Genomic DNA, 21596 nt, shown 5'->3' with positions numbered 1-21596 from the left:
TCTGCATGTTGGTGTGGTGCCCTTCCTGGGCTGCGTGATAGACACCTACTTGAAGTCGTGAATCTTCCTTAGCATGATAGCCAGATGGATGAAGCTTCCAGGAGAAAACTGGAGCCCATCTTTGGCCACAACTCTTTTACAGAAGTCCTTTCTTGGACCCCAAGAGCTCAGTTCTCATTTAGAGTTTGGCTCCTAGCACTACCTGGCAAAATAAAGGCCACTAAAATGCACATAACACATCCCAGAGTGGCGTAGAGACACAAGAATCCTTTGTTTAAAAAAAAAAAAAAAAAAAAAAATCCAGGAGACTGGAAAAATTTCATTTTCAGATTGAAATAGCTGGTGAGATTTCATTTTCCTCTGGAATGGGAAGGTGCTTCCCTTTCAGCTTGTGTCGCCACAGGCAATGGCCTCTGTCACGCATGGCATGAGCCTTTCAGGGCTCTGAGTCGTGCACGACTGAACTGGCCACCCTCAGAGTGAAGCAGCCCCCCACAGGTCCCTGTGGCTTATCTCCCTTTTCAGTAGTTGCCTCCTTGTCCCAGATGCTAGCCAAGGCATATGGCAGCCACTCAGCCTCCTGGCAATTGAGATCAGCCAGCGATTACCAGAGTCAATCACCCCCGGGTGATGATGAGTGTCTGGCTAGGAAGCTGCTGGTGCTGCCAGTCCTGAGCCTGGACTCTGATACTGCAGTGCAGCATGCTTATTTGCACTTAACTAACTATTTTTCAACTTGTTCCAATGCATTTTAGCAGTCTCTTTCTTTCTTAGTGGTAAAACTATACTTTAGAGATAAACCTAAGTATAAAGCCTGGATCCAAAATACCTAATAGGAAGAGATCTGACTGCAGAATATAATTTCTTAGGTTGGACCCATCTACCCTTAAATCTGTGACAGCATTAGCTGTCTTGGAAATGGTTTTGTCAGAAATGAGGGAATATAAAACAATTTAAGAGATTCCTGATGTTAAATATGGAAGTTAAACATCTCAGGAGCAGCAGTAGCTATTCTGGTGACCATGTGTCTAACTTCTTTCATTATGAGAAAAGGATCAGCTCTGAAAAGATCATCAATAACATTTCTCTGCAGAAAGCAGGTCCCTAGCCTGCTTTGGAGTAGAGAAGGTGATGACAGCAAATCCTGCTGAGAGTTTTTATGCCTAAAGAGATTTCCTATTTCTTATTTCTGCATATAGCCATAACTCTGGCTTGCTTCCTCATCCTTCAGCTTTTCTCACTGAAGCACAACGAGCTTCATGGGCATGAAGAAAGAACATACAAGAATAGATTAAGTTGTCAAAATACCTTTTAATGATCCCTTCCACTGTGAATAATCACCTGCAACCAAAGGGTAGACCTGCTTTATACTTTAGCACCATGATGGGTTTAGAGAGCTTTTTGCCCGTGCTGTTGGAGAAGGATGGGATCTCCTGCTCTCTTTCTCAAAGAATGCCAGTCTTACAAGACACTTTGCCCTTCATGTCAACAGAAAAAGAAGATGCACGTTCTCACTTCAGGTTCTGTCTACCCTCCATTTTTCAGTTTTCTGACACTTCCCAGTGATCAACACATTTTGACTAAGTTCTCTTCCAAAGCCTTTCCTATCTGGTTGGCATGACTCAGAGAGGAAGAAAAGTGCATAATTAAGCAATGTGATACAACAAGCTTTGCATTGCTGGGAATTAATGGAGCCTTCAGGCAAGCTTCTGAGGCGCAAGTCCAAGACGTAAGTGGCTGCAACTCCCTGAGAAGTGCAATAATCCCTCCAACTATGCAGTGCCTCAGGTGTCTGAGAGCTAAGAGAAAATGGCATTTACAAATAGGAACAATTTTTTTTTGTGCTTTATTTGGGTGTTAATAGTATTGTTATTACATTACTGAAAAGTAATATGAAATCTATGACATTTTCACCTATCACGATGTTAGATTTAATGTTATGTTGGATGTCATAGTAAAATGGGAGTATTGCTAAGAAAAAAATCCCATTTCAGTCAAAACCTCATGTCATATTTTCCACAAAAAGAAGTAAACTCTGCTGAAGTTATTTAAAGAAAGAATAAATGTGATTACTTATATGAATAAGGTAACACAGAGCTGGTTTTAGAGAAACAGGAAAGCAACATAGAATAAAGAATGACCTCTCTTTACCAGGCTGGAGGAGAGGAGCAGGAGGTATTTTGGGACACTGTAATAGAGAATGGCTGGGAAAAAACCCATGGGATGTGGGGGAGATCACTGTAGCAAAAGCAACAGGAACCAGGAATCATGGTTGAAGTAGGACCAGTACCACTAGATGCAGACAAGGACACCCTGGAAGATGCTCTGATTTGCTTCTCAGCCACAGAACAATGGTCAACGAGCCATAAAATCGCATGTCACATACTCTCTGAACTGTACTGTGGCAGTCTCCTAAGTCTGCCATGTATTTTGTTTGTAAACTTATCAGCCTTGAGAAGGAAAAGCATGTGGACCTGGACGATGCCTCAGAGTAGTAACAACCACACCTGCCAACAGCAGCTTGCCTTCAAAATGCTTGTGGTCCAAAGCTTTTATAGAAGGTGACCCAAATACTTTCCAACATCACAGAATAAAGTCATAGAGTAATTTAGGTCAGACAGGATCTTTGGAAATCATGTGGCCCAACACCCCGCTCATTGCAGGGCTAACTTCAAAGTGACATTAAGTTGATCAGGGTCTTGTCCAGTCAAAATCTGAATATTCCCAAGGATGAAGATCTCCTAGCCTCTCTGGGCACTTGTTCCAGTATTTAACCACCCTCACTGTGGAAATCTTTTAAAAAATTGTCTCTAATTAGAATTTCACCTGTTGCAAGTTGTGTCTGTTTTTACTTTTCCTTTCACTGCACACCTTCAACAAGAGTCTGGCTTCATTTTCTCTACACCCTCCTCTTAGTTGCCTGATGGCTGTAGGTGGATTACCCTCAGCCTCCTCTTACAGACTGAACAAAGCCCTCTCTCAGTCTCTCCTTGGATGTCTTTAGTCCAGTTCATGAGCTTGGTGGCCTTTCACTCAACTCATTCCAGTTTGTCAATGCCTTTTTTGTATGGGGAGCTCACAGCTGGACACAGCACTCCAGATGTGAACAGTGTCTCGTTAGCTACATGCTTGCTAATACTGCCCAGTGAGCCATAGGGCTTCTTCCCTGCAAGGGCACACAGGACCTACCAGTCCTTTTGTGCAGAGCTGTTTTCTCTCCAGCTGCCCCCCAGCAGTACCGGGATTATTCCTCCCTCACCACAAGACTTTGCGATAGTCCTTATTGAACTCCATGAGGTTCCTGTTGGCCCATTTCCCCAGGTGTTGAGTTGCCTCTGAATGGCAGCTCTGCCCTCTGGCATATCTGTCACTCCCCACCCTCCAACTCGTTGCCACCAACGAGCTTGTTGAGGCTGCACTCTGTCCCAATATCAGGTCGTTAATGAAGATCCACCTTGACCAGTATAGCGCAGGTGTAGCAGGACTTAGCCCTTCACTTCTCTGTTTACCATTCCCTGGAAGAAGCCTTAGTAAAAAAACATGTAGAAAGGAAACAAATTAAGGCAGGATTGGAAGGGAAAAAAAGCTGATCAAGACTGAAACAATCTACAACAGTCTTTAATCATTCTTGCATTCAGTCCAGGATTAACTAATTAATGAGTGCTCTGGCAGCACATTTCTTATTGGAAAGAATTACTGTAAATGCGAAAAGGGCCAGGGAGTCGTTTAGTCTCTGAGATGCTCCCCACCCTGGTCTGCTCAGGGTGACTTTTGCTTTCTGGCAGCTGCCTGCATGCCAAATGCTTTCCCAATAACTGTCAGCATCCTGCCTGAACGTCGGCTGGGCGCCAGCTGCTGGGGAGGTGAAGGGGGACATTATTCATCTGGGAGGTCAGTAAACCCCGAAGGGAGAAGCAGGCCTCCAAGCAGCTGTTTAGCAGCAGGAGCTGAGGTGGAAGCAACTGAGAATAAACACATAAATAAGCACACTCCAACTTCTCTTTTCTTTTTTTAGCTCCTGCTCAAAAGAAAGAGGATGGGAACAGGTAGGTGAAGAGGGGGGAGATATTAGTGAAAGATTATAGTAAATCATCCCCCAAGTGGGAATAATTCCTTGGTTTATAAATGTTTACTGGAGGTGTTAAATTGCTTCATGAGTAACTGCAGCTTGCTTAGGGTTTATCCTGTTTGACACCTTGTCCCAGCCCATTGTCTCTGCAGGGTATTTCAGTAAGGGAAGTGGTCATTTGGAACGTTGGTGTTTTGCCTAAAGTGCACTTTCAAAAACTTACATGTTGTTATACATGCTTCTCCATTACATTTACAGATTGCCATGCCATCAATACAAAAATATTACCCAAATGTTGCTCAATGTTAAATATATAGCACATATTGTACTATACCATGTGGCACATTCTGTGAATCTTGGGAGAACCATGCGCTCAACATATTTTTCCATCTGGCTTCTACAAACCTAAACTCGCCCAATCAGTTTCTCCCATTTTTTCTCTCATCTGCATCTTTGCAGAAATTTTCAGAATTTTGCTTTGGAAGCACAAAAAAATAGAAAAAGACATTCTAAAAAAAGACCTCAATTAGATCAAGAGTTAAAATAAAAAAGACAGGGACCAGGCAGGACCTAGGGTTCCTCTCTGACACAAGGTCCCTGGAAGACAAGAAGCTGGAAAGTGACCTAGGGCCTACCAATATATCCTACATCAGTGTCCAGGGACAGTAGCTACTCCCATGACCTCCCTGGATATTATCACTGTAGAAGAACTGCAAGAAACCACCAACGCTTGTGAATGAATAGTCCTCAAGAGACAAGAAAATATCCATCTCCTAGCAATGTGCAGCTACTGTGTAGTGAGAAAGCATGGCCTCTGTAGGTTAGAAAACCCACATGCCTCTTTCAGGGGGCAGCTTGTCAATGGCCCTGTGGGGTGGGTGAACCTACTGAGGTGGGAAAAGGTGCAGCGGGCAGGGGACAGTGTCCTCACTGGACTTTAAAGAGTCTTTCATCCTGGAGCAGGCAGATGTTTTTAGCCAGAGTACACGTCTCCTGGGGTCTGCAAGCTCTGAATAGCAGGAAAACACCTGCTGCTGGGCTGGCCAGTTTCTTTCCCACTCCTCCCATGTAAAAGGATTTGCTTCCTCATGCTGTGATTGTACTGCAGCTTGCAGTGCAAAAATATGCTTTGGGAAAAAAGCACTTTCAGGTCCTGGTCTGTTTGGGATAGTGATTCAACAGGCTGCTGTCCTGTTATCAGAGTGCAGAGCACGGTAGAAGCACTGAATCAGCTGGAACCACCAGGAAAGACACTGTTAATTACAGGAATGAATGCGCTTGTATGGAGGAATCAAAGCATTCACTGACCCCACCACAGCTGCGAGTGACAAGGGCATATCACCCAGGGCGAGCAGGGTGAGACATGCACCTTCTTAGACTAACAGGCTAAATTCAGGCAAGGCCCGTAGGACCAAACACCACTCCACAGCAGAGATCCTTCCCCACAGCAAGGTTTTGTCCATACCGCTCAGCTCCTCTTCACTTCGCTGTCAGTTTTGTCACCCCTCCCCACTTGCCAGGGCCATTACTCCATGCAGGGTCCTGCCCCTCCTGGGCATCTCCTGGTCCATCAGCCATTGTCTGTGCTGTGGCATTACAGTGAGCTTGCACACCACACTGTGAGTGGTATGGCCGCCACTGTGGTAGGTCCCATGCAGACACACAAAAATGTGCTTTCTCCCCTGGATGATCAGCCCCAATGGCAAAAGAGCCAGCTCCACGGGGAGACAGGAGACGAGAGCAGTTTGATGCATGATTAATTTATATCCTTAAAAGTCTGAAATGCTCCCAAAGACATTAGTATTCCCCATGTAAGAAAGCTGTCCAGATTTTCAACATATCCCTGTCTTATTCCCACATCTACTGGAATTAATAGCTGAAGCCTTGTAAAGCCCAAAAGGCAAACCCAGGACTGCATTTAATCTAATGCAGAGGCTGAGATCATAGTTTGGGAGTCTAAGTGTTGTCAGAAGCAGAGACAGCCCAAATTCTCATTTATACTAAGACACTTTTATAATATCCTGAAAGCATAAATGCACCTCAGAGTGGGTGCAGTGCCAGCACTGACAGCCTCTTTGCACTGTGGAAACATTGGTATGAAGGGCCCTTCAGAGAAATGAAGACAAGTGAAAATGAAAATCCCATTCCTTACATCTAACCCCAGCAGAGGTGACACAGCCCAACAGCTTTCTAAGGTAAATCAGATTCCAGACGGTTCACCCTGTCTGTGTGTGTGTGTGTAGACCTGTGCAAAAGGAAGTTGTGCCTGCACTGGAAGGAGGATGAAGAATCCACCTAAGTGCTTTAAAAGCAGGCATCAGCCCACGCTTGTTTTTTCACTTACTGGACTTAGCAGTCCAGCCATTGCACCCAGAAATGACTCCATTGCTCTGCTGAAGGGGTTGCTATGTGTAAGTTGGTGAAGGATCCTTTGAGATGAATAAGTGCCATCTCTTGCTTCCTATATTTAACTTTTCACTAGGGAAGCCCTGGTGCCAATTTTACCCAAAGAAGTGCTGGGGTAACAAGGACCAACATGTGGGAGACCCCCCCGCTGCCAGCCCTGGCTGAGCCCAACACTGCTCCTGGTGCCCAGCTCATCCCCCTGCACTGTTCTCAGTCAGGGCACATGTTACAGGGCCCTGTAATAGGAAATAAATAAAATAAAAAAAACAAGAAAGCACTTGCTAGAGACTGCACGAGGTACTCCATGGCCAGCTCTTTTTCTTCTAACTCTGAAGAAAATGTGCTGAATAGGCTGATGGAGCCATCGCATACCATGGTGGAACTGGCACAGAAAAAAAACACATGCAATTTTTTAGATTTGTTAGATGATAGTCTCTCTCTCCAGTAGCACATTTCACTGAAACTATCAAATCCCGCATCCCATCCTACAGATGTGCAGAAATGAGTAGCTAAAAAAAGAGGAGGTGGAGACCCAGAATTTTATTACTGTAAAACTGAATTCTGGGAGACACACTTGTTTTAAAAATCAAGCAAGCAAAGTAATGTCTGGCTTCAGCTATGTTGTTTGCTGACTTACTTGTAGCTACTTGTTTCAAGGTACACAGCCTAGTAGTCACGGAGGTCTGTATACTGCCAGTTCCTTGCTCTCTTTAATTAACAATAATGTTTCTAAAGTGCCTTTTTTTTTTTTTTTTTAAATTTACCTGAGGCAAGTGGTTAGTGTAGGGCTTCAAGGACTGTTATACCTTCTTATTAGGGGCTTTATCTTCCAGGTAAAAGAACCACAATTCTTTCCTGGTGCAGCTCAAATCAGTTAGCACAGGGTCTAAAAGAATGCCTTAACTCCAGGGTGTCAGAAAGGATCAAGGGATCAGCAAAGAAAGAGCTTTGATTTAGATGTACAATAGGATGTCCCCAGTTTCAAGAAAGACCTAGGAGACCTGCTGCAAAATGACAGAGTTTAATAAACTAATAGATTCTTAGGTAGTTTGTCAGCTAACATAATTTCAATCTGGAGAGAATACCCCAGTGGTTGCTTTATTGCTATTGTTATTGTTATTGTTGTTGTTGTTATAAACGTTTATTATTTCATTGATTTAAAATCCACTGGTCTGTAGTATATTCACTGTCTTTCAACTAAACTGCCACGCTCTGTTGCCTTAACTTTGGAGTGTGAAGAAGGCAGGTCTCCTGCAGGGGGGCAATCCCAAATGTGCCTGTTAGCAAGATGCTGTTGTGTTTGCTTCCTATAACTTGTCAGTGGGATTTCCAAGGACTTTGAGTATTCAAAAACCACAATGAGTATTATATCTCACCATCTAGAAACATTCTGATTTGTGACTGAATATTTTGCTTAATAATTAACAGAGACCTAGTAAGTGATGGAAAAACAATATCAGCAGCAGCAGAGCTGGTGCACACGTGAGTTGAAGGTGTCCTGCGTGGTGTCTCCCTGTGGCTGGGCACCACAAGGGGTGTCTGTGGCCAGGCAGGACACCACTGTGGGTGGGATGGGGGGACTTGGAGGGAGCAGGAAGCAAGCTGCACCCATGTGGATGGGCTGAGGGGCCTCCACACAGCTCAGTAGCAGTGCGCTCTGTAATTCACCTTCTAAAGTGAAGAAGAGTTTTTATTTCTGTAACTTCTAAAGTATTGGTAGCAACGGCTGTGGAAGTTGGCTGGCCTGAGCTCTTAAACTCGCTGAGCTGGGCAGGACAGGGGCACATCAGCACAGGCTGTAAACAAACGGCTAGTGCTTGTAAGGACTATAACAAACCACGGACAATACATGCCTTATGAATTGGGTATTCAGACAAGTATGTATTTGCCAAATCCTCTTCCCACCACACAAATGCAGGTGTCCTTAAATATGCATAAATGAAAACAAAAAACCTGAACTACTGCCATTCATAAAAACATGCATTTTCATATATAAATATCCATTCAAAAAGGCTAGCTGTCATACCTGTGTATTTACTGCAAGCAGAAACACGAACACCATGCCCCAGACACTCTTGTGAAATAAATTTTGTCTTCAGTTTCAGTTTAATAGCTCAAGATCTTTCTGCCAGATGTATGAATGGCTTTGGGAGGAAAGGCACGGGAAGGAAAATGGAGATGTGAACAACCTAGGAAATGGTTCTTGGGAAACCTTCCAGCGTTGTGAGGAAGCGAACACAAGAATGCATTAACATGGTGCGCTGTCTGATGGATGCTCCAGCGGCTGGTTCACGGGACATACGCTTTATTTCACTGAGAAACAGACATTTGTGGGATGAGAGAAAGCAAATGGATGTAACAGACCCAACCTTAAAAGTTTTTAGCAGAGGCTCGTGAAATTGTACCAAAGAGCGAATGGAGACTTGTGGACCTACTAAGAGCTGTCAAGACCTGAAATGAATTGATGGACCACAGTCATAGCTAATTGACAGTGACAAGTGTTGTTTTGCACTGTTTGGACTGGAAATGACATCCTGAGAAATTAAACTGAGGCCAGGCCAGCATGCTCAGAATCACTGTTTTTCAGCTGTTCTAATAATCCCTTTCAAAAATATCCCTGCATGCTATATTATATGTCTTTATTTCTGAACTAGAAGCAAACAAACAGAGGCGTTGATTAAATGTGAGGACAATATTAAACACAGAGACGCTGTATACACCAAAAAGCGCAAAAGAATTGTACAAAAAGAAGCAGGGAGGCTAGAAAAAATGGATTGGAAATAGCAATGAGATTTCAACACGAACAAAGAAAAGCTCTTGTATCAAAGATGAAATGCAGAATTAGAAGTTGTAATGACAGAAACTCATAAAGATGTAGGCTTGGGAATAAAAGGGTGAAAGGTAGTATCAGGGCTATGTAAACAGAGGCATTTTACCGTCATACACAGATGTGACAACTTACACTGCTCTTTATGTAGCACCAGTAAGAATGCATCTAACATTAACTCCAAATCGCAGGCACTCTGCTGTCAGAAAGAAGGGGAGCAATGCTTTTGGAAAGTGAATTGGGTGCGTGATTGGGGAAGCATTGCTCAGGAAAAGAGTCCGCTTGCAATGACTGCAATTATGAAGTAATGCTAGTAGGGACAGAAATCCCCATCAAAAAGAGATATGGTATTACCTCTGAGATATACCACAGGGCAAGGCCAGAGCATTGGGAATCTCTGACAAAAAGGGTGATATTTCAGGAGCAAATCAGGCTGCGAGGATCAGGATCATGGAAAGGCTTTGTGGCTATTGCACCGGAATCAGGACCTAACACAGGTAGGCTAATGAATGCAAGCCACTGTTTACAATGAAGGTTAGTTGACACAGAAGTAGAGAAAAATCAAGAGAAAGGAAGATCCATTGTCCCTTGTATTGGGAGGCCTGAGGCTAAAAAGAACCTGAAAAGGAGGCATTTGTGATTGCATGGAAACAATGACTGTATGGCATAATGTGCAACTGAGACCTGATACAAAACCACCAGTCAGGTCAGTCTTTCCACCGCTTCCAGGAAACCTTGAAGTCATCAGGACTGTGCTGCCCCAGTTCAGATACTGGTCAGACTCTGAGGTCATCCTGCTTGCCCCAACATTGCTCCAGAAAGCCTGATTTTCAAGACAAGCTGTTGCTCCTCACCTTACCACCTTGGTGCCATTCCTCATGACCTGCATGTCCACCATGCAGCCGCCCGTGACGTAAGCAGCCAGGTTCAGCTCGGAGAACTCAGCCTGGAGTGGAGCAAAAGGACAGAGTGTTACTCAAGGGCAGCAGAGACACAAACACATGGACACAGACACAGAATTGTCTTCGGCTGGAATGTGCCTTTCCTTCATCTTTTTTTTTTCTTTTTTTTTTTTTTCGTGAGGCAATGGGAGATCCAATTACAGCTGATTTGCCCTGGGGAGTCTGCAGAAGTATTCACGGCTCCCACACTTGGGGTGTACAAGTATACAGGATTAGGCTTATTGCAGTAATAAGTACTGAAGGAATTAAGAATGAGCAAGCTGAAAAACGCATACAGGAAAGAATAATAATAATAAAAAGAGGTAAGGTCATTTGAATTCAAATTCCAAGTTTCCACTTGGAAACATCCATTTAGAATTATGTCTGAGTTGGCTGCCATGCCACTGGCCAGCTATAAACCTAATACAAAAGATTTAAACCTCCCTAAATAGCTAAAAAGCCTCATTATGCTGCAGGAAGGTGATAAGCAGAGAAATCCACCTGATGCGGTTTACTTATTAAGATTTTAACTATTAAAGGGTTAGCAAAGCTGGGTAGGATATTAACAGTACTGCTTAATTATTAAAACACTTTATATTTACAAGGCCGGAAATGTTTGCAAGGAATATTTAAGCTATGGGGAGCAAAAGGCAATGTGCACGGGGCGATTACGACTGCAGTGGGTGTCAGTGAAGGTTAAGACACAAATCAGAGTGATTAACTAGGCGAGAGGTGTGATAATCCTCCCTCATGGCCACTGGCTCTGCTGCCCCTCAGACAGGAATGCCAGCAAGACTCATGGTCTCAGGCCACTCTCAGTAGGAGGAGGATGGCAGGATTAGCTGATCAGCGCTCGACTTGGGCTCCAAATCATAACTCTGTCCTTTATGAGCAAATGAGTAGACCCAGACTAGCATAGCTTATTATTGTGCCATGCCAGTCCTCCCTTTCCAGCACAATGCAAACATACCTATATGGATTCAGAATCCTATATTAAATTAGTGCCTGTGTATGTAAATAATCAGGTTTCAATTTCTGAAACAGAAAATATAGTCTTCTCCCTTTGAACAGCTTTCCCTTCTGCCCTTCCTGTTAATGCGTTTCTTTCAGACTCAGTATGATGGAGACTGGGCAGCAGTAAAATCATCTTCTAACCAGTGGCTACCTAATATTAGAGCACTCAGATGGTGTTGCTAATGCTTGTGATTTTATTGATATTCTTGCAGTATTTAACGTTCTTCTGATACTTGTACTAGCTGGAACCAAAAGACAGTGCCAGGAACAACTTTTATAAAAAAAAGAAGAAAAGAAAAAAGAAAAAAAGCATGTTTTATCCTCATGAACGCATGGAAAAAACTTGCCAATGGAGAACTAGTGCACCTGTAAAGACTCAGAGACCAGACGACAAATGAAAAAATCACTTCCAACTTTCTTTTTTTAAAATCCACATAATTTTAAAGCGATGACCGTGGACTGGTGACCCAATGATGTAATAAGATTTAATGTCTGCGGCCCTGTGTAAACTTTTTAAAGCAACACCCTTACATGATCTTACATCATTGTAACTCCCAATTACAATGAAAGGAGGGGGAAAATTCCTGTGGCCAAGAAATAAATCCTGCTTCAAACACATACACACACACACACACACACACACACACAGGGAATGGCAGTAGTTCAGGTGACTGGCTGGGCTTTTTTTATGAGATTGCACAGTGCTGCCTTGGCCACAGCCATGCTTCTTCAGTGATCATATCGGATCAGAGATAAGAAAATATGTACCTCTAAAAGGCACTTACATTTTATACATTTAAAAAATCTCAGTAGATGTAGGGAGGGGGGAGTCCACCTTGAACAAATTCAGCAAGAGCAGATGCCCTGGGTACCATCAGTGTGCTCCCCAGTGGGTCAAGGCAAGCTTGCCAGCTGGCATGTGGGCTCGAGAGGCTCTATGGACTGGCGAGATGAAAGGATGGCTTTCTCACCTCTCTGTCTGGGTATGCCTCAGAGATGTCCCACTCTGAAAGCAGAGTGTTACTGAGCTGGACCTTCAGCTTCTGCAGCTGAGGGATGCATCATCTGAAGTGAACATCAGAGCAAGAGAGGAAAGTTTTAGGTCTGTGTTTTCATGTTTTTTATGCTTTTCTTCTGTAATTTTTTCCATAATGGTTTTGTAGTAAACCTTTTGCACTTTGCTAGGGGTGAAAATGGGCACTCTTCATTTGATGGGTGGCACTTACAATCTAACTAAGTCAGTCTGACAGGCGTTGCCCTGAGGCAGTCGGACCAAACAAAGCTGTGTTCAGACACCTGACGTCCAAACAGGCCTGGGAATCCCCCGAGATGGTAAATACTTCATGCCAAACTGCCAGGACCAATTTCAGGCCTGCTAATGTCAAGAGCCAGAAGAAAGGGAGAAATCCCCTTTGGCAGCCATTGTCCAGGGCACCCTGGCAAGGAGGGAGGAGTGGAAAGAGGGTCTGCAGGACTCAGCTACCTAGCCCCTGAAACATCCAGATATACAATCACAGCTGAGGCACAATCCTAATCTTTTCCTGGCATTTGGTCCTGCTTTAATGGACTAAGTCAAGGACCGCTGCTGCTTTCATGTAGCTGCTTTGTCCCATCCAACAGGCCGCTGCTAGCTGGCGTTTGGAAGAAGGCTGAAAACTTCAGTCAGCAGAAATTGTTTCCTGTTGATTTTCCAGTGCTCCCTGTATTTTTAACTTTGTGGGTTTTGTAGCCTGATGACTTCCCTTGGCTGGGATTTAAAGTCTGAGATCATCTCCAGCCTGAGTTTACCTTGCAGACAAAGAGGTCTTTGAAAGCAGCCCATGCAGATACAGTGACAGGTAACTATGCATAAAACAGGAGAGCGCAGCTCCCTGTGGCCTTGCGGAGTCATTTGCGTTAAGACTCATCGAATAGAAGAAGGCATTACATTAGACTGATGGTGTTTTATACTTGCTTTGCAATGGTGCCAGTGGCTGCAAAAACATTTAGGGCAAGAGTGAACCATGTGTGACAAACGTGACACAATCCATCTTGAAGGATAATGTAATACAGACTGTGGGAGCAGAAATATTTTGTACCTCTGTGAGGCCCAGATTTGGGAAGATGCCCACAGATATTTTGAAGGATAGTTCTGTTAAAAATGCCTATTTCAGGTATTCAGATTCAGAAATCTCTCCAGAACATTTGGACTAAATCTTAAGCTACTCAGCTTCTCCCATCAGTGTTCTCTAGGTGCTGGAGATCTTTTTGGTGAGCTACTTTAGAGTTTCTGTTTCTGTTTGCTGATGATAAAACAAGGAGGATTTTGTAATTTTAAATCATGCGATAGTAGAAATGCCTGGCTTGGTAGCCATACCTTTTAATGCTGCATGGGAGGCGTATGTTCAAGGTGAATTTTAAGCATTTTTTATAGAATAACAGAAAGTTGGCTTGGAAGGACCTCAAGACATCACACAGTTTATCTCTCTTTTCTAAGGCAGGATCAGCTCTACCTCTGCCATTGTGTGCAGATACTACATAACCTTCTTGTATCTTCCACAGATGAGGGACCTCCTCAGGCAATCTGTGCCTTAACAACCTTGGAAAGGTTTCCCAATGTCCAACCTAAATCTCTCACCTTACTTTTTAAGACTGTAATTTTTTTGTCCATTACTTCCTCCTTGCAGAACCTGAAGACTTACTGCTTGAAGACTTACCCTTCCTTCTTCTCTTTTTCCCTAGACAAAAACAACCCCATTCTTGTAAGATTTTCTTGTAGGTGATGTTTTTCAGCACAGTGACCAATGTTGTTGCTGTCACTGGGATCCTCTCTGACAGGTCCACAACTTTCTTGAGTTGTAATGGCCCAAACTCACCATGGTCCTTCAGCAGAGACATAACCATTGCTGAGTAAGATGTAACGCCACTCATCTTACATATAATACTGCTGTCCATATGTTCCAGTATGGATTTGTCATTTGTGCAGCAACATGCCTATTTTTAACTCATATTCTGGCTGAGATCTGCTGTAATCCTTGCATTGCTTTGTCCAGGCTACTGACTTGTCTTCAGTTCCCCATATTGTGCATTTGCCATTGATGACTGATGCATAAGGGGAAGATTTGTCAATGTCTATAAAAACCTGATGGGAGGTAGTAAAGAAGATGGAGATGGGCACAAAATGAAATACACTAAATTCAATGTAAACACAAGAAAACACCCTTTTTATTGTAAAGATGGTCAAACACTGGAACAGGTTGCCCAGAGAGGCTGTGGAGTCTCCATCCCTGGAGATACTAAAACATTTATTGGCCATGGTCTTGGGCATCCTGCTTTAGGTGAACTTGCTCAGAGCAGGTTATTGGACTACGAGATGTCCAGATGTGCCTTCCAGCCTCAACTGTACTGTGATAAGTTTGGTATCTGGCAGATGTCCTTATGAAACTTCTCCCTGCATGTCAAGGGGAAACACCAGGAAAGCATCCCAGTTTGCTCCTTGAGCAGATGCTGAGGGTCAGTTCATCTTCGTTGTGGCACAGGAACGCAGGAATAGGGATGCAAGACAGCTTTTTGGATTTGTGTTTTGGGGGCATGATGGCTGATTTTTTTTTTTTTAAAGCAAACAGGCTTAGTGTGTCCATGCAGCAACAAGCACATTGGGTTTTTTTTAGCTACTGAACTTTCTAAGCCCTCATCTGTACGTAGCCTAACTAAAAGCTACTCAGGTTGGTTATTGCTTAAAAGGGAGACACAAAGTTATATTAGACTCTTGTGTGATCATTTGCATACATACCTCCGTTTGCATATATACCGCACATACACGTAAATAGCAGAGGGGTTTTAGCACTGCCAGGGAACCTTTGCACTTTCCTCAGTGTAACACACCATGTGCTGTAACACACACACTGGCATTTGGGGGGTTATTCCATCACATAAATCATAGCACTGAGCTACCACTACAACATGGAGCTTTCCATAAGACAATGCAGAGTACTCACATCAAGATCCTAAGGATGAGTTTGGTAGTTACTCTGACCAGCCCCTCTCACCCACATGGGCATTGGGGAAGGTGGGTTGACTCGTGGCACTGGAGCTACAGGTGGCTTGCAGGGCACTGGGTCTCTTGTGTGGCCGGAGCTCCCCAGTCTCCATGTCTCCTTTCGCTCTTCACTACCCGCTGATTGTGATCTGACCTGGGCTCTCCACTCTCCCAGTCTTGCTCCTGAAACTCCTCACCAATTATCACTACATGTCTGTTTTTCTCCCCCTGCCCTGTGACACAAAATACAGTCAGAATACCAGGCTGGTCTGTGTCATGGCTTAGGCACTTGAGATGAGGAATTACTACTGCCTAATCAAATCACGTACATTCCTCAGTGGATTTCATGCTTTAGTTTTTGGTGGATCTTCCAATATGTACAAGGAAAGAAAGACTTTGGCAGACACCAGACCGCATTCCTGTAACAGCACATTTCACTACAACCATTACAAGCGTTTCAGAGGGGAAGTAAGCAATCCCTAAATCCTGCACAGGCAGAAGGGTGAACAGATCGTATGGATGTGAACAGGGGGAGGGCTGGGACTGTGTGTGCTTGGTGTGCGTATGCATGCAGAATTAGAGATTATACACCCCGATTCCCCATGTCTCTTTCCTGAGACATTTTCTCTTGGGGAGGTACCCTGCTCCCCACCTTCCCCCAGCCGTGGGATTGCTTTCTGGGAGAAAAGGATGGAGAGGGTCCAGCTGGGAGGGGGATGCTGCTCTGTGGCTCCAAAGGAGCTTCCACAACTGCTCTTCACAAGTTCTGAAGCTGGGATGCATGCTCCTAGCCTACAGACAACACTGATGCTGAAGGCCCACATGCTTTGACCTGTGTGAGTGCCTTTTGGTGCATCAGCTCTGATGGCATTTGGAATTGCCTCTTAAATTTTCTTTTCAGAAGTTGTGTGACTGCCCAAAAATTGGAGCCCTAGCAAAAGCACGTTTCTAAACCTTTTCATCCCAGGAAACAGCTCAAAACATGAACTCTGTAAGCCTCCAAAAGCCAATGGAAAAAAAACAAAAAAGTTGAAGATACTATTTATTTAAGAAATTCATTATTTTTGAGTCATTCTTGCTATTTCTCCAGTTCCCTTTATTCATGGTTTCTGAATGCTTGTATGTGGCAAAGCTATGAGAACTGCTGTTGCTGTTCTTGAACTGCTTTCTGGCTTTCAGTTGGAAAAAGAAACCCTAAGCATATGATGAATAAAAATTATACAGTTATTTATGGGAGTCTAATTTTCCTCTCATCACACATGGGCCTATCAGGCTCTACCGTTTGAAAGGCCCACTGTATGCTGCACATGAAAATATCTCTTTAGGATGGGAAGTACAATGGAGCTGGAATTCATGATTTGTATTACAATTACCTTCTGTGAGTGCCAAGTACAACTTTTTTCCTGACAATGCTGCCAATGGAGTCATAATCTATACCACAAGACTTTTCCAGAAGCATGTACATAGGAGTTCACTGAATATCATTCCCTGAAAATAAACCAGGCAGCGGGAACAAGTGAATGAGCTGTGCGAGAAGAATGCGTGTCAGACGGACAGACAGACCCACCTCGTCACAGCAGGAAATGGTGGGAAGGAGACGGGTGGACAAACAAGAGGAAGAAAAATTGAGATGAACCTTTTGGCCTCATGACTCCCTGTTCACTCTTTTCACCCCCCTCCACCATCAATTAGTCAATGCCAGGAAAGATGTCTCTGGCTATATTAAAATGCCTTTGGGAAATACCTGAAGGAAAGGTACTCCGAAGGTGGCAGACTTTAAGAAGTGCTGCTTGCTCTTGCCTGCTAGGTCTGTGCTCTCCTCTCTCCCCCCTGGGCTCTTGTCGGTCAACACAGGGCACAGAACTGGAAAAGCCCACCAGAGTCAAAGGGTCTAACCCTTGCTACTGCAGGCACCATGTCATGAAACCCTTTCTTAAATCAGTGTATTTATTAAAAGCAGCCGTGTCTCCTTTAGCTTCTGTTTTGGCAGGATAAACAAATTCAACTCTTTCGGCCGCCTCTCATAAGTCAGGTCTCCATGGTCATCCCAGTGACCCCACTCTGCACATCTCCTGCTTTGTGGGCATCTCTCTTTCCCAGACAGGTGGCAAGTGTCCTACTCGTCTGGCCATGGCCCACAGTGTCACGGTCTGTCCGATGGACCTGTGGCTGTCCTTGTCTCAGCCCCGGCTCTCCTGCCCTCTTCTGCTTGTACCTGGGTGTGCTGTGGATGCACAGCCATGCAGCATCCCCCCTGTGCATGGGGCATACCTAACGCCCAAGGAGATCCCCACCTGCGGTATATTATGATCCATATGGGAAACCTCAAGAGTCATATGAAACCCTTAGAGCATGCAAGGCTTCGTTTTCTCTGGGACAGGGCAGAGAGGGTAGGGAAGGAGGTGCTGAATTACTACCAGTTGCCTCTAGTGATGGAGAACATTTGACAGAGCATAAGGCCTATGGTATAATTCCTCCTCTTCTTGAATATACTGTTTCCTAATGCCTCCTATGCTCTGGCCAGTGAAGGACTGAGAAGATAAAAGCAAAATTAATTTTGGGAGAAACTAAAAGCAATATGGTCAACTCCTGCAGCACTTTAAGATTCTTATTTAAGCTCAACTTAGCCTTAGAGCCATTTAATCAAACTTATACTTTTCATTTCTAAAATAATTTATCTAGCATTTGTATTTCTAGAGAAAAGAACTGGAGATGATATACACTGCAGTTCTCAAAGCTAGAAATCACAAGGCAAGTAAAAGCAACAACATGGATCAAAATCTAAGAACCTTATTTTTAGCATAAAATAGTGATAGTATTTTTAGACTCAGCTGCTCCTTAAAGCTTAGGGGGTTACCCACACTGAGTAAAACTTAAACCATCAGGGTTTTAGTGGAAATAGGTCAAATAGATTTTCACTTTTTGATCAGTGTTTCGTTCAGTCTTACGAATGACTATCATTGCTGCAGAAGAACTTGTAGTGGAAAAATATCCAAATAATCAAAATGTAATCCAAACTGCTTCCAAAGAAAAAGGGGCCCTGATTCAGGAGAGCACTCGCACTTGCTTCCCACTGCCCCAGCCCTCACTCAGCCCTGCGCCTCTCTGCCTGCAGCCAGCAGGGAGAAGGCAATGGCATTGCATGCCTGGATTTCAGTCAAGGGTGGGCAATAATAAATCCTGCAGCCTCTAAAGCACATTAATAAATATGTTTTGGGTATTACGCTGAAGATTAGGAGAGAAGAAACAAAGGTGGAAACTAAGTCAGGCCTCACGTTCATTTTAATGAATGACAGGAGACAACAGAGGTTGGAGAGGGTGTACCCACTGCAGTGTCCCTGACAACTCTCTCTCCTATTCACTGGCACCAGGAGGTGCCCACAATGTCTCTTGCTAGTGGTAATGGACTTAGCTGAAGAACAAGGGCCTGGGGGTGGTATTGAGGTCATGCAATTAATTTCTATGCTAAAGAACCAGCAAACCTCCTTCAAGAGTCCATAAAACCTATTTTCATACAAGCTGAGACTTACAGAAGCAGCTCACTGAGCAGCAGGATGGCATGTAACAGTCTCTTCCTTGTGGATTATCCAGTGTCTAATACAAACTGAATTCACCTCTTGTAGAAACTTAGTATCTTGAAACTTCTGCCTGTTCCTCCAATTTGGCTGAAGTCAGTCAATGCCTTCCGCAGTGTTGGGTGTGGGGGATAGATAGAGCGAGACAGCATGATCACATACGTCTTGCATTCCTCGGACGACAGCCAAGGGGGAGAGGCAGCTCAGAGAGCTGGTAGGGGTGTATAACCAGATTAGATAACTGACTTCCCGCTGCTGAGAGAGGGAGAGACAGCACTGCTTTCAGCACTCCTGCTCCATTACAAATAAGTGATGTCATGACTTTAAAAAAAATATCACCTACTCTCCTGCTCTGCTTCACCCAAAGATTGCTGAAATGGCTTGCTAAGAAGAATCAAGATGTAATAGAGATAGAGATGAAAGAGGAAGAGAAAAAGCAACAAGGCAAACTCTTCCTTCAGTTTAAACCAACTACAGAGCACCCTGGAAGAATGGCAGAGAAATTAGCACGGTCAGAAAAAATAGGGCAGTTGCTTTTTCCCAATGTGTTTTTTCAAGAGTATTTAACATTTGGATATTTCCTTTCACTGCTTTCTGCCATTCAAACTTTCTTGTTATTTAGTTTTTCAGATCAGAAGTGTTTTTTCCTATAAAATGTAAAAAAAAAATTTCCTAAGGCAAGCTGTGTTTCTGGCTGAGTCAATAATGTGTGGTTACCTGCAGCAGGATCAAATGGAAAACTGAAAAACTAAATGAACTTACTGAACAGACCAAGTGGCTCAAGAGGTGCCCAAGAGTCAAACCTTGATCTGATGCAGAATTTATTCAGAACTGAACAGACAGGTTAGGGCTTGTGCATCATGGCACAGTCTGTGTGCCAGTCATGGGACAGTTATAATAGTGAAGACTGGTGAGCTGGAAACTCAAAAAGAAAGGTGTGGACCAGGCTGGTAAACACAATTATTCCCTGCTTTTTTTTTTCCATAAGGACACTGTGGAAGAACATTTGTTTTTCAGGTTCAGAGGGACCACGTTCAGCCTCATGGGACCTGTTCCATAACTGTTTAGGCTTCTGGATTGTGCTTGAGGAATAGGATGAAGAAGCAAGGAAGGCTCCAGATAATTGGGGTAGGAGCAATGAATGAAAATTAAATATCAAGAAATACTGAGCAAGGATGGATGGGCAAAACAAGAAGGGGACAAAAAGACAGAGTTTGAAGAAAGACGTGCCCCTCTCTTGGCCTCAATGATATGCAGAAGGGCCTGAGGTCAGATTCGAGGACTGCCCATGACAATGCAGCTTCTGTGTTTCTCTTGACAGTGATCCAGCTGGGGAAAGTGATCATCCCTTCTGATTTCAAGATCTGGGGGAGTTCAAGAGCAGTTCCCTGCCTGCTACGTGGAGGCTCTGCTGCCTGATCTGAGGGGCAGGGAGGGGGCGAGGGGAAGCAGCCGGGGCCCTTGTTCATTGTTCCTCAACTCTCCTACCCACTGCACACCTCATTCCCTTGGGCAACGCTGCAGTCACTATGCTGAGTATTTAAAGAAGGCTGCAAGGGGCCTGGCAATGGTCCTCACCAGCAGAGTCATACCAGCCTTATGGTCTTTGCTTGGAGCAATTTGGTGCCTTGTCTCAAACATGGACATTCAGCATATGTGAAGAATTTCAAGAGACAGACTGGGAAAGTCTCCCTGAAAGAGTCCTTGGGGAAATGTGATAAGCTACCTAGTGATGATGACAAGGGTAATTACCAGGGTTAACCCATCAGGGATCAAGAGTCCACTTCTCCCCTTCTCTACTCACCAACCATTTGAAGACAGCTCCTTTATAAGGACCTCAAGTGCAATAACATTTGAGGAGAAGGACTGTAAGGGGAAAGGCAGAGGCTGGAGGTTTAGGAAAGAATTAATAGGTCATCCTGAAGAGTACCAGGTCTAGCTTTGAAGCTGACCCTGCTTTGAGCGGCAGAGCAGGTTGGATCAGAGGTTTGAAAGGCAAATCTGAATTATTATTTGATTCCATGCTTCTATGCGAGAAGTGTGATTTTTAATTTTTTTTTTTCCTATTCTCTTTTAGGACATTTACTGAGGCAGCAGGCAAAATCAAGACTTTGATAAGAAAGTGCAAGTAAGAATTGTTCTTGCTAATACCACCCAGTCCTGGCAAGTGTGATAACAAAAAAAAGAGGAAAATGAAGGGTTCATAGTATCATAGTTGCAAAAAAAATTACTTGCTAACTTTTCTGTTCACAGCCTTTGATCAGAATGTGTGTGCTCATGTATAGTCCTAGAAAACTGGACAGCACCTCTTTGAAAAGAGAAGGAACACCTTGTCAAGGGTAATGGGTCCTGAGAAAGTCTTCAAAACCACCACATTAATAATTCTATACACACACACATGCATGCAGACACACACACACACACTGCGGAATCAACAGCTTTATAAAGACTGAAAATACCAGGTCATTCAAACAATATTCACCAGGTTTCTTAATCCATCCAAGCAGTTTTATAGCCCTAATGAGTATAAAATAAGCATATGACTCCTTCAGGATCACCAGCTCATCTCTACATCTCTCTCTCTTCTTATGCCTGCTTTCAAGTTAGGTGCCTGCAGATAATTATTAATAATAATTTCTACTTTGACAACATAATTCAAAGTCACAGTCAATACTGGGACTTCGTTTTGACAGACACTGCACCAACACAGAGAGGAGAGGACAGACCCCAACATGAAGAGTTTTCA

At 43.8% G+C, this 21596-nt stretch overlaps 1 protein-coding gene across 2 annotated transcripts in view; it reads right to left on the bottom strand.

The window, feature by feature from the left end:
• The window catches only part of SYN3 (synapsin III), a 206548-nt gene that overhangs the window by 149316 nt on the left and 35636 nt on the right, over positions 1 to 21596 (bottom strand). For both annotated transcript variants that reach the window (XM_087765028.1, XM_009474158.2), the window contains one exon: positions 10157 to 10248. In XM_087765028.1, the coding sequence (XP_087621154.1) occupies positions 10157 to 10248 (92 nt within the window). The remainder of the gene's footprint in view (positions 1 to 10156; positions 10249 to 21596) is intronic.

This window comes from Nipponia nippon, unplaced genomic scaffold (assembly GCF_047370975.1).
Source record: "Nipponia nippon isolate SJK-2023a ecotype South Korea unplaced genomic scaffold, ASM4737097v1 scaffold_3, whole genome shotgun sequence".
In the NCBI taxonomy this organism is placed as follows: Eukaryota; Metazoa; Chordata; class Aves; order Pelecaniformes; family Threskiornithidae; genus Nipponia; species Nipponia nippon.
The sequence above is the reverse complement of the archived record's forward strand: the minus strand, read 5'-3'. Positions and strand labels throughout refer to the sequence as shown.